The sequence below is a fragment of the Stigmatopora nigra genome, chromosome 17 (genome assembly GCF_051989575.1).
Source record: "Stigmatopora nigra isolate UIUO_SnigA chromosome 17, RoL_Snig_1.1, whole genome shotgun sequence".
Taxonomy (NCBI): Eukaryota; Metazoa; Chordata; class Actinopteri; order Syngnathiformes; family Syngnathidae; genus Stigmatopora; species Stigmatopora nigra.
In genome coordinates, this window is record NC_135524.1 from 9,125,169 (window position 1) to 9,138,272 (window position 13,104).

The 13,104-nt window shown below is 39.6% G+C and overlaps 1 protein-coding gene across 2 annotated transcripts in view; it reads left to right on the plus strand.

Annotated features, from left to right (window-relative positions):
* The window catches only part of sfswap (splicing factor SWAP), a 34,315-nt gene extending 22,998 nt beyond the window's left edge, over positions 1–11,317 (plus strand). Inside the window, exons 15-19 of one of the 2 annotated variants that reach the window (XM_077737249.1) lie at positions 738–1,105; positions 1,357–1,482; positions 4,031–4,165; positions 4,543–4,612; positions 10,544–11,317. In XM_077737249.1, coding sequence (XP_077593375.1) covers positions 738–1,105; positions 1,357–1,482; positions 4,031–4,165; positions 4,543–4,612; positions 10,544–10,609 — 765 coding nt within the window. In that variant the 3' untranslated portion in view covers positions 10,610–11,317. Of the gene's footprint in view, positions 1–737; positions 1,106–1,284; positions 1,483–4,030; positions 4,166–4,542; positions 4,613–10,543 lie in introns of those variants that run through there. The other variant, XM_077737250.1, reaches the window with a different exon arrangement.
* The last annotated feature ends 1,787 nt before the right edge of the window (positions 11,318–13,104 follow it).

Sequence of the window (13,104 nt, forward strand, 5' to 3'; positions counted from 1 at the left end):
GGCTTGAGTTTTCCAAGGTTTCACACCCACATCCTGTTGACATTTAGGCCAGGCCTTTCCCCCGTATAGCTAGCTATATGGTGTTGTTTCTTGGACGATTGAGTTTTTGAGGGTTAAAACGCTACAAGCACACAGAATTCAACTGGGCTGCCACTCGTCTGCTTCTGTCATTTCATTATCTTCGCCTGATAGCACACCAATAGAAAGGTGTGATTAATATTCTTCTCCTGACGTACCTGGTTGTTTTTATTTTTTTTAAATAACTACGAGTTGTTCTATGCATTCAGCTTTCTGTTTTGACTTTGTTGGGTATTGAAAGAATTGATTGAAATTGTTAACTTTTCTGAAGGTACACTGCATCCCTGATATAGTTCTGAATATTTTATTTTCTTTGGCTCGTTTCTCATTTTCGTTTTGTATCTATCTGTCTGAAATATGGAATGATTTAAAAAGAATGTGCCAAAATCAGCCCACGATATTTTCTAAACTCTGGACATATTTGTTGAACATGACATTGGAACTTATTTGCATCGCATCACTAAATTGATGGCTCTGTTAAGTGTCTTTTTTTTTTTAAAAAGGCAGCTGTCACTAACATCATATGGAAAAAGTGGCTGTGGAATTTAATCAATGAATCATCATTTTTTGGCTTTCAAATTTCAACAAGGGTTTAATGCAATTGCGGCTCAACATGGCCAGTACTTTACTGAATTACCAAACCCCTTGTCTGTTTCTAGATGCAAGAGGCCCTCTCTGTTCTGTCCGATCTACCGCTGTCAAAAGGTTCATCTTCTACATCTGCAAATCTTCGGGAAGAAAGGTCTCACTCTGAGAGTGGAAGAAGCCGTCATAGCAGGGAGGCACCCTCCTCATCACACTACTCTCCATCTCGAAGTGGAGACAGAAACTCCAAAAAAGGCAGATACCGAGACACTGATCGGGACAGACGCAGAGATCGAGAGCAGGACACAGATAGAAATAGGGATAAGGAAAGGGAAAAAGACAAAAAGAAGAAAAAACACAAGAGGAGGTCACGGTCAAGGTCTACATCAAGGACAAAGAGCAAACACCTTTCCAGTGCCTATCGAAGGTCTCACAGGTCACGGTAAGAGTAATTTAAGTCATTTTAAGACCTACTACCCCTAACCTATGTGTATGTGTAAGGAGGTTATCAGTAAGAAGGAAAGCAAATAATTCATAGCTTTCGTGATAGTTATTGTGATAATTATCGTCATCGACTGATAATTAATATATATTGTGATAACAATTATTGTCATCGCCCAGCTCTGCCCTGCGGGTATTTTGAGATCTCTTGAGCGCTGTCTTACACCCGGCTGGTTTTGTGTGTCTGACAAGATCTCGTTCACACTCTCCACGAAGAAAGGCCCGGGAAGGTCCATCATCAGAGCGAAGACGTGATGTCAAGAATCACGGGTCTCATCACCACAGTTCTCGCCTTCCCAGAGAGCATTCTAGATCCAGGTGAATCCACTAGTTTAAACACAGTACAGTTACTAAGCAATTTATTAGAAAGGGCTTTAAATGTTATGTGCTGGAATTATAATATTTTCCTTTAAGTAAAAGGCGTTGACTTTCACAGCAAAGGTGTCAAGTTGTGCGGGTGTGCATGTGAACACAGGTGGATGGACTAAATCGCAGGGAAACAGGGATGCCAAGACAATGATATCCTCAAAGGGTTTTAAGTAAAAAGAGACCCAAAAGAAAAGTGCCAACAAAAGCAGGGAATCCAAAATCACAAAATGAACCAAAATCGTTGCACCAAAAAACTAACAAACAAAGGGGTCTTAAATACACAGGCATGACTTAACGAGACATTGAGAACCGGTGGGTGACACAAGGCAACAACAAGGCTGAGCTACAGGGTAGGCAACAACATTTGATGCTTTGAAAATAGTTTAGCAGAGAGACCAGTCTGGGACTGATCTTAAGGAACCAGCCAGCAGGCCTGTAGGGAGGTTGTTCAGGATGGCCTGGTTGCCAGAGGGAGCTTAACCGATGCAGTCCTTGCCGCAAAATGGATTCAAACCTGTGCACTCCTCAACGCCAAAGGGGGCTAATGGAAGGCAAGCATGCCGCTCGGAGTTGATTGCGTCCTTCTGTCACGTTCGGCGTAAACACGGGGGTAGACCCAATCGCAGGGAAGCAGGGGGGCTCGGACAGACGTTCTCACATGTCTGGGCATACAGACAAGCCTCCTGAGCACACCAAGGACCACTGTGAGCAACATTACCACCCAATATTGTTCTGCTAGGTGGGATATTTGACGCCTTAATAAAGCTGCAACTCTGTGGTGCCTTTTTAGCACTACTGAGGCACCATCAGAGTTCAGCATCACCATTCTCTTCAAGTCCAGTCCATGCTCGGAGTAAATCTGAATTATTTCCTCCACAATATTGTGAGCAGTGCATTCTGTCAGCTGGATGATTCCACCGAACACAGTTTTATGGTTGAGGTCATTTTTCTCCCTGTATTTGATGTACAAGACTATCTTTTTCTTCACTGTTCTGTCTGACCCCTTGGGGTCCTCCTGGAAGAGCTGGTTGGGGAGAGAGAAGTCTGGGCTTCTCTGCTGAAGCTGCTGCCCCATCAACCCGACTTTGGAAAACCAGAAAAAGATGAGATGAGACTCAAATAAATTACATCAGGACTCATCAAAACCCTATTTGCAGTTTCAAGAAAATTGTAGATGTGATAGATCGTTGAAAATAATGCTTTGCTCCATGTTAACTCGGGACGATTTTTTTGGGGAGCTGATCAGACAAACCGTTAGATACAAGAGTCTAAGAGTGAAAGGTAATTAAACATTGCACAGGGCATGCACTGATGTCCTCCTTTTCTCGCTTTTGTTACAGACACATTAAATTAATTTAAAGGGGAATAGTAGCTTCATACTGAAATCAACAGTAAATCCATTGAAGCAATCAATTGTGAAATTGTAGCCTCGAGTATCCCATTTGCAGACATTGATACACTGTTGTCACTTCCTGGTTGCTTGATAATGAATGTAACTTTTCCTTTGCACCTTTAATCAGTGCAGCAAAGATGGGGGTGATCATTCCCTCCCTGAAGCAAGTAACAGTCACCAAAAGGGTATTTTGCTCTGACAAGTTGCAATCAACTTTCCTTTGGTCCAATTCCTTCCCAGAGTTAAGCAAGAAAAATTAAAACTTGACCAGACAAAACCTAAATGGTAATCGAATCTTGGACGGGACATTAATTGTAGGAAGATTATATTTGCCAGGGTTGGCTAAAGCTCGAACTACAATGCTGGCCGACACTTGAGCTCAGGCATCCACAATCCATTCATAAATTGTCGCTGCCTTTGTATAACTATGTATAACATCGGACATTCGTCGCTCCCAAGCTCCATTTGTTTTGAATGCTCTGTTTATGACAGTGGTTATAGTTCTTTTGTCAACAGTGAAAGCTGCCTTCTCGTGGCCCCTTGTGCGTAATGCGACCGTGCTGGTTCCCTTCTTGTCGAAAGTGTGGTTCTTCGGAATGTCGAAAGTAAGCGGCATGTCTACCATATTGGTGATCTGTTTGGGCTGCATACGCCTGTCGAGAATATTTTTGCTGCAGTAGTGCTTGCCTGGATGGATAGATGGCCCCATTTCATGAAGCGAAAGCACCAAGAAGGACAATAGGTGCCATTTTCAGGGGTCAAATTGATATTGTTTTGCACAACGCATACCTGCACTAATTATAGGGACATGCTCTATTCTTTAAATCCCCCGCCACATGCCCTTTCACACCCGCATCCTGACATCTAGCCAACACCTTTTCACTATATAGAAATAGCGTCGATAGCAAGAAATGCACCCAAACAGTTAAGCAGTCTGTGTCATACAGAAAAAATCTACAGAATCTTGAATGTGGTGCATACAAAAGGCGCGACAACTTATTGGGCGCCTCATCCACTTTAGGTAATTTTAGACTCCTGAGTGTTTACTATAGAATAAAATATGGTATTGCTGTCTCCATTTAATATTTTTATAATTTCTTATAGCTCCCCTATTGGAAAACGAAAGACCTCCATATTAGGAAGTAAAAAGAAGTCAGGTTCCTCTGTTTCTCCTTACCCATCACCAAATAGGGCTTTGTCGCCATCTTCAAGCCCCAACTCAAGCCTAGCCCAATCCAGGTAGGCTTTGCTTTGTCTGTTTTGATTGCTTTGGTACTTACACGGGAAATTAATTGATGCATCAAAACATTTGCAAGTAGAGATGTATTTTGCGTTGAATTGGCCTAATTTGTTCCACGATTTTTAATACAACTCCGAAAAAAATCTTTTGAAAATGATAAAAGTACAATGAGTGTACAAAGCATTTGATCCCTGTGATTTTGTTGGTTTACCAAATAATAAAACATAATATACAAATACACGTACATATACACGTATATGTATATATATGTATATATATGCAGATTTCCTTGTTTTGGAACATAGGGTTGAATGTTTTCTGTCTCACTCCCCAACAATACTGCATGTCTTATTGTCTTCTTCCTGTCTCTCTGCAGGGGTGCGTCTCAGGAGAAAGAGCCTGTGACCTCATCGATAGTATCTGCTGTCCAGTCCAAAATAACTCAGGTATTGTGGTCGTTTCCCTAATGCTAATTCATAATTCTCATTTATTAGAGTGAAATATATATTCTACAAAACACTGTTTATCATGAACAAGTAACTATAATAATCGTTAACAAATTCTAATATAGTTAATGTCGTCATCTACATAATAATTTAATTTAATCATATGCAGCCTCTCGCGTCTCGGGCACCTGGCTATCTCGTATGCTCGTATCTCAAAATTTGTTTTGTTTCTCAAGGCAAATATTTGCTTGGAGTTTTACTCGTATCTGAAATTGCTCGTATGTTGGGACTCTTGTATATCAAGGTATCACTGTATTCTGCTGCGCTTCACAAAATGTATGGTGGTATCAGGCTACTCTCCATAATGTCTTCATCCGCGTGCACATTTTGTTCCTGGAATTAAAATATCTGATTTGTGGAAAAGTTGAATGAGGTTAATCTGGCTAGAGAGGCATTTTCACTCCTTACTACTACTGCTACTGTTTGAAAACCAAGCCACTACAGCGGTTCCTCGACATACGAGCACCCCGACGTACGAGCATTTCGAGATACAAGAAAGCCAGGTGATATATGTGAAAATGATTTTAGTGCACTGTCTTTTTTGCCGCATCTCTTTTGTGTATAACATATCTACGAGCACTGGTCGGAGCGTTGCATTTTTTCAGTTTTTTTTCCGTCACTTGGCGCAAATGGCGTAGCGATCGCTAGTACGAGGGGTATACATATTACTTCTCGTTGGCAAGTGGTCTTGCGTTATCCTATTGTGAGGGCATTTGTGTGCATCATTTTCAGAATATTTTGAAGGGAAAACAAAAGCAAACAGCCCACCGATGGTGAAAGTCAGGGTGGAGCCGGGGCGCACAGCCAACCCGGCCGGGAGAAGAAAGGTATAAAAATGTAAAACAAAATTAGAATTAAGTTTAGTGTAAGGTTAGATTAAATTTATTTTGAAGTGTCTGCATCGTAATCCTAGTTCATTTTAATTTGGTCATGTTATATTACGATTCACCGGTGGAAAAAAAGTCTACCCCGCTCCAACCCGCCCCCTCTATGTCCTTCTCTCTAACCTCCGCAAAATCTGTCTAATTTTAGTTCTATTAAACACATTTTAGTAATAATAAACCAATATTTATGTGTTACTTTGTTAATAGATGGCGAATTAGAAGAAATAAAACATTTTTTCCGATCCAATATCCGGTTTTTGATGTTTTTTTCAGAGTATTGGAACCAATTAATTTGTTTTTAGTTCATTTCAATGGGAAACATTCGTTCGAGTTACAAGAATATCGACATGTGAGCTCAAGCCCTGAACGGATTAAGCTCGTATCTCGAGGTACCGCTGTACTGCTTGCCGCATCCCACCACTGCTTGCTCACTCCTGCTTTTTGCAGTTGTGGGAGTCATAGCTACTTGTTATACAATTTACTCTACTCCCACCTGTGATGTTTTACAAACACTGCATTAAAAATTCAAAACATTCTAATAGCCTTGTTACAGTTCGCCTCATTCCGACTTGCTGTTATGTAAGACACTCCCTTCCCCTCTCATCTCTGCCGTGGGTTTTCACATTCAGTGGGTTGCATCCATCTTGCAGCATTAGTCTTACCCAGGAAATTCGTCTGCATCACTACTATGAAAACATTACAGAACAAAATGTATCGGTTGCGAATATTTGCTGCAATCAGACAATTGTGAAGGCTCTCAAAAGAATACGTAAATTCAGGCACAATCTTGCAATAACGTGAGTTCCACATCAAACATGAAGTTGGCACGTCCCACAAAACAAATAATTGGATATAAATTGTCATAAGAGTTTTCTTTTTTTTCTGCATAAGGACAATTACAGCATCATGGAAAAAAAAGATACATCTTATGTTCTCAAGACAATGGAGCATATGGACAAATTCCACAATCCTCGTTGACAACAATGTTTCATTTGCTTTAAGGAAATCGGAATTCGTATTTATGTATCAGTGCTAACGTTCCTTTCCAGCATGGGGGAATGATGTCAATCTCGTGATGTTGGGTTGCGACGTCTGTAAAAAATTGACTTGTGCGTCATGACTACGATTACATCTGTCACCTCGTAGATGTTTTGCAGGCGATGAATGTTGTCAGACTGATGTTTATGCTTGAGAAAAACTGACGTGAACGCTGACAAACCGCAATCGGTATAAAAAAGCCATTACATGGGCTATCTGCACTACATCAAGTATATAAATATTTACTTCTTTCTAAGGAATTATTTTGTTTATCATTCACAAAACTCTGATTAATCCCAGGAGAGTGAACCCAAAGAACAGGAGACTCAACTATTTAAGTTGGTGCTGCTTTGAGGATTTTAACGAGTCGGGAAGTTAAGGAAGCGGTCTTCCAAATTAAGTTGTATTATCACACACAAAGTAAGGGTAGATTATTATTGTGGAAAAAAAACAATACCCCGAAGAAACCAGCATTTCCACTAAATTGGCATCAGCGGCACAACTGTAGAGCTGACATTGATTTGTTTGTTCCTTTTAGGCAGAACTGGTGGGAGGAGGACACAGATGTTTCCTTGATGCATGTGAAAATGTTAGATTTGTTTAATTGTCTTATTAGGATGCATAGTGGCATAGGCTGTTCTAAAACAAGTACAGTAACGTTCTGCTCGACAATGGGCTGTTTGAAACGGCTCATGACTGCATGATAGAAAGCTACTTAAAAACGCCATTATCCTTTTAATGATTGTTTGTTTGTTTTCATACTGAGAAGCTGTGTTACGGCGTTCACAGAAGTAATCACGGGGGTGGGTTCTTTGTGTTTTGCACTATTCAAAAACGCTTTAGAGGATGAGGTCATAAATTACATTGATGGAGATTAGTACATCAGCCCTGTCAAATCATGTAATTCTATTTACAATTCCAATTTAGAACACCATCAAGGGTTAACTTAAATAGATACTTAATCTTAACCATCCTACCTTGCCTGTTCAAAGGATTTTGCTTCCATTTCGTGTTATTCAAGTCTTGGTTTGTCGGTCTCTTTTATTTTATTTTTTTTGTCTGAAATTTAATCAATAACTGTAGGTAGTGGTTCAAAGGCTTTCCTTTAATCGATGGAATTCTGGAATTGACTGAAGAGTAAAGCAAAACAGATGGTGAATGTTAAAGATGAAGCTAGTTGCAGGAATTGCCAAAATTCGAATCAATGGCATAATAAGGAATAAGGATATAAAAAGGATCAATGGATCTTTATGGTGCTTGTTGCTTGACTTGTGCGTACCTTGTAACCGTGGTCTCACACTCGAAAGAAGAAAATGAGGCTACGAGGACCACACAGGAACAAGCAAGTGCAAGCCATCACTGACAAGTGTCTGTTTTATGTACATTTCTAGTCACTCCGGGTGATATGCAATGTTCCCTCTAATTTTTCATACAGACAACCTCCCTGAGCACACTGAGGAACAGTGTGAGCAACATCATAGTTGCACACTATGGGCACACCAGTATCACACCTGCCATAAGCAGGTGCATGGCTACCACCCATAATTGATCTACTCATAATAAAATTTAATGATTAATATCTATGAATCCAACATCCTAATAAATGTTACTAGAATATGCACAATCCAAACTTAAAATTTAAACAACGATTAGAGACAGAATGTGGAAAAAACAAATGAAAATCACATTATTTGATTTTTTTAAAAAATATTTCCAAATTAGAGTGGAGAATAAGTATTTGATCACCTACAAACAAGATTTCTGGCTCTCAAGAAGGTCTAACTTCAAAAATCCCAGAACCATACGGTTAACAAAGGCTACTATCAGTAACACAATGTGCCGCCGGGGACTCGAATCCTGCACTGCCAGACGTGTCCCCTGCTGAAGTCAGTACACATCCAGGCCCATCTGCGGTTCGCTAGAGACCATTTGGATGATCCAAAAGAGGTCTGGGAGAATATGTTGTGGTCAGATGGAACCAAAATAGAACTTTTTGGATGAAACAGGTTCTCATGTTTGGAGGAGAAGGAATGCTGAATTGCACCCGAAGAACACCATACCTGCTGTGAAGCATGGGGATGGAAAACATGCTTTGGGATGTTTTTCTGCAAAGGGACCAGGACGACTGATCTGTGTAAAGGAAAGAATGAATAGGGCCATGAATCGAGAGATTTTGAGTGTAAATCTCCTTCCATCAGCAAGGACATTGAAGATGAGACGTGGCTAAGTCTTTCAGCATGACAATGATCCCCAACACAGCCAAGGCAACAAAGGATTTCAAGGTCATGGAGTGGCCTAGCCTTTCTCCAGATCTCAACCCCATGGAAAATCTGTAGAGGGAGTTAAGAGTCCGTATTGTCCAACGACCGCTCCATTTTTACAAGACGTCACGCACAGCCATTGGCAGTAATGTCTTAACAGTATTGGTGTCACTTCTCACTTTTATTCAGACAACTTCTCTGGTGAATGTTGAAGTAGTCGAATACATTAAGTCCATATTTTTCCATTGGAACACCCCCATACAACTTTAGTTTTGCTGCATGTTTTGTAGAGCAGACCTTTTTCACTCAAAAAAGAAAGGAGCCGCCCAGTTTTACCGCTTGTTTTTCTGTTTGGACATACTCAGACAGCCATTTTAACTTAAAAGAACTGCAGTTCTTTTTACTTTGGCTTGAGGAGTCGACGTATCACATTCACTTAACTCTGTCGCAATGTCACATGCACAACTTCTGTCAATGCCGTCATTGGCTGCGTAGTGTATAATTGCATCGTATCCTATCATTTGCTGGACATCTGTCACTCACTGAATTACAGGGCAAAATGATACATAAAAAAGTTAATTCATTTGCAGCGCGTTCACTGCAATGGATAGGTTTTCTTGTGCGCTGAGTGCGTCTTGTGTGCAATTGTGCAGCTTAGAGAACGTTGAGCGTAAGATAGTGTTGAACGCTTTTAAAACAATTCCTTTGAATTCATGAAGCAGCCCTATAATTAGACGTTATACAAATGTTTATTTAGCTTTCTAAAACCTACGGAGGCTCATTTATTCAGGGAATATATGTAAACATGTTTTGTAGATGAGACTTTTAATGAAAAGGGTAAAGGAATTGATCTGAGCACAGCAGACAGCATGATTATCAATAGATGTCAACTTCTGATGTTTACAACGGTCGTTAAATACGCTTGCAATAGAATGCGCATAGAGAGACTCACTTTGCTGGTTTATTCATCAACTCTTTTGAGGGGATGTGGTTGATCATTACATTAATATAATGTCTAAAGTTTGTATGTAAGTGTGTGTATGTATGTACGTCTCATTGTTTGATATTTAAAGAATTTATTTGCAAAACATTGTGGAAAATAAGTATTTGGTCAATACCAAAAGTCAATCTCAATACTTTATGTACCCTTCTTTGCCAATAATGGAGGTCAAACGAGATTTGAAAGATTTCGTTTTGATGCTGTGATATTCTTTTCTCATACTGTCAAAATCGGATACCAGCCCATATTTACTTTTTCCTATGTAGTTGTTAGTAAGTTTAAAAACGTGTGTGGGCAAAAATTGGCCCATTTTAGCAAATGGCACAAAATATACATTAAAGTTCAATAGGTCGACATACAAAGTCAAGGCAATGACATCCATATAATGACGCATTAGTATTGTTTTCACCATTTGTTTCCCCTTCCTCTCAATTATCAAAAGTATTGCGGAAGCCAGCAGTGGTTTCTATTACCCCACCCATTTCCTAAGTACCCTGAAATAAGAGTTAATGGTCAATATAGAAGCACTGTTTTGAGCCTAGCAGGTACGTTGAAGGCTAAAAGCTGAATAAAAGGGTCGAAAGAAGCAAATCCATGTTATTACTTCTGCATTTCAAATGTTCCAATACTAACTTGTTGGAAGGCAAAAACCTCTTGACCTTATTTCAATCTCTCCCTCTCTCTTAAGGAACTGATGGCAAAAGTACGTGCCATGCTTGCCTCATCAAAGGCTTTCCAGCCTCCCACATCCTGAAGACATTTTGACCGGCAGTTATAACGCTCATTGCTTACCAGGAGATTATTCTGCTGTAGGCACTTTGAGCTCATTTCGTGTGAATCTTAGGTTCACCATGATTGGAAAGTCAGTCCCTTAAACTGAAGTGCCTAGTCAGAGAAGGTGGCTCAGCTGACACGAACAGATCATCGTTCCATTTTTTTTTTCCAATCATGGTTAGATTTTGTTTTTTGCTTTCAGAAATTCATTATTTTGGAAATCATCCAAAAAGACTTGATGCTCCTTCCATGAAGGATGTTTGATATTAAAATATGGGTGCTCTCCATTCATGCCCCAGAGGGCTAACATTGTGACTACTTTTTTTGCCACAATTTCTTGTTCATTTTAATGAACAGCAGTGCCAATAAATCTATAGCACTTGATCAAGATATAGAAAAGAAAATGTGGAATTTGTTTTTGGCAATAACAAAAAACCTAGAAAAATGAATTAGATATGCACTAACTCTGTATGAACTTTTTTGTTATAATTTTCAAAACAACTTTATCATTTAGTTTTAAAAGAAATTTAAAATGAGCAAGAATTTGAAGTAATAGGTGTAGTCTAATGTATTTCTTTTTTCCCCATTGCTGTTTATGTTAATTTTGTACTTCCCCTATTACTGTGGGATAGTATTTCTCTTCCTGATCAAAAACTGTCAATAAAGTTTAATAAACAATTTTATTGTTGTTGCTTTGTCTCAAACAAATTATGTTATCATGGTTAATTTAGTGAACATGTGTTCGTAAATCCATGTAACGAATTTTGACACATTTAGGTAATCAGGTTTTGTATGGTGAAGAAAGTATTCAGATTTCAGACATAAAATAATTTGACACACTGCCTCTAGGTCCCAACATTCACCAGTTGATTCTGATAGAACTGGGAATACCAGAAAGCTTTCCCACCTGTAGCCTTCTCCAGCTTAACGCAGAGCCACGGAGCACTTTTCGATCTCCCTCGGCTAAGAACAGAACTGATTATAATGTATGCAACAGATGGTTTTAAAAAGAAATAACAAATTGATGTCAATATTTTTAATAGTTAACAGATTGGTGAATGCCTCAATAGTAATCGGTGATGTCAATATTTTTCTATAGGTTAATTATTGTAAAGAGTGTACAGTGTTAAGTCGTCAATATCTTTTTAGCAAGGGCAATGTCTTGGTGAGGTTCAGCAGCCGATGATCTTTATTAAAACGCCAGCCCAAACACTCAGCTCATGTTTGACCTTTTCACCACGGCCCATGGAAGATTGCAGCTCAATAGTAAGACACTTAAAGATACCTCATCCTTGAAATTGTTGAGTTTCAGGATCCAAAATGAATGTTCGATCTGTCTTGAGGCGATAAACAGCACTGTTTCTACAGCACTTGTTAGCAAAATCAATTGTCAACTAAGATGAATATATATTGGAGCACAATGTTGTGTGCATAGATACGTACAAAGTTTGATAATTGTTGAACCTAATAAGTAATGGATTATTCCTAATTGTACAATTGTGGATTGGTCTACCTCTTCATTTATCTCTTAATTTTATTCCTTTTCTGTCATTTTTTTCCAATTTAAAGATCAATGTGTACTGGTGAGTGACTGTTATCCTGAAAACAAAATTCATTTGTAACACGGTTAAAATACAATGTCAGGGCACTGCATCAAGTCATAACTTATCAAGTCATAACTTATCACTTATAACGATAAAGTCCTATTTGTTTTGTGATTTAGATACGCCTGTGTTTGACAACTATAATCCATAATTTTACATGCTCCTGGTCAACCGACCTCAGCCCTTGAAGCTAGGACGCCATCTCTCATCTACCCTGAGAACATCATTATGAAAGTTGCGGACGATACATCGTAGGTGGAGATGATCACAGGGGAGAATGAGACGGCCTAGAGAGATGAGGTCCTTGGACTCAGCGAGTGATGCGCTCTCAACAACGTGGCGCCTCCCAAACCAGAGAACTTATCGACGGAACAAGGCTGCTCGCTCCCCCCTGTATACCAACGGCAAATGTGGGGAGCGAGTGGATACTTTCAAATTCCTAGCAGTCCACATCTCCAATTATCTCACATTTCCTCAGAGTACTAAGGAAAACACATATAAACAAGTCTGTAGGATAATCTAAGACAAAGGTACAAGATCTGGGCCGACAAACATGGTCCTAGGGCAAAACAAGTATTCGTAGATCAGATAACAAGAGTAAGAAACACGGGAAGGCACTAACAGTGAACTGATAGCAACGTGATCTGGTTCTAGCTCACTTAAGTAGGTCAGCAAGGGTGATGATGGTGTTGCTCAACCCGCTTGGTGCTGGACCTATGATTGGGTGACAGGCGCATCCACCGACCTGTCTAGCCCTGGTCATGAGAGTACACACCGCTGCATGGAGCCCGGCGGAAATCCCAAATAAGTTCGAGTGATATGCAAAAAAAAAAAATATCACCCTGTGATATAGTGTTATTGATGGATAGTG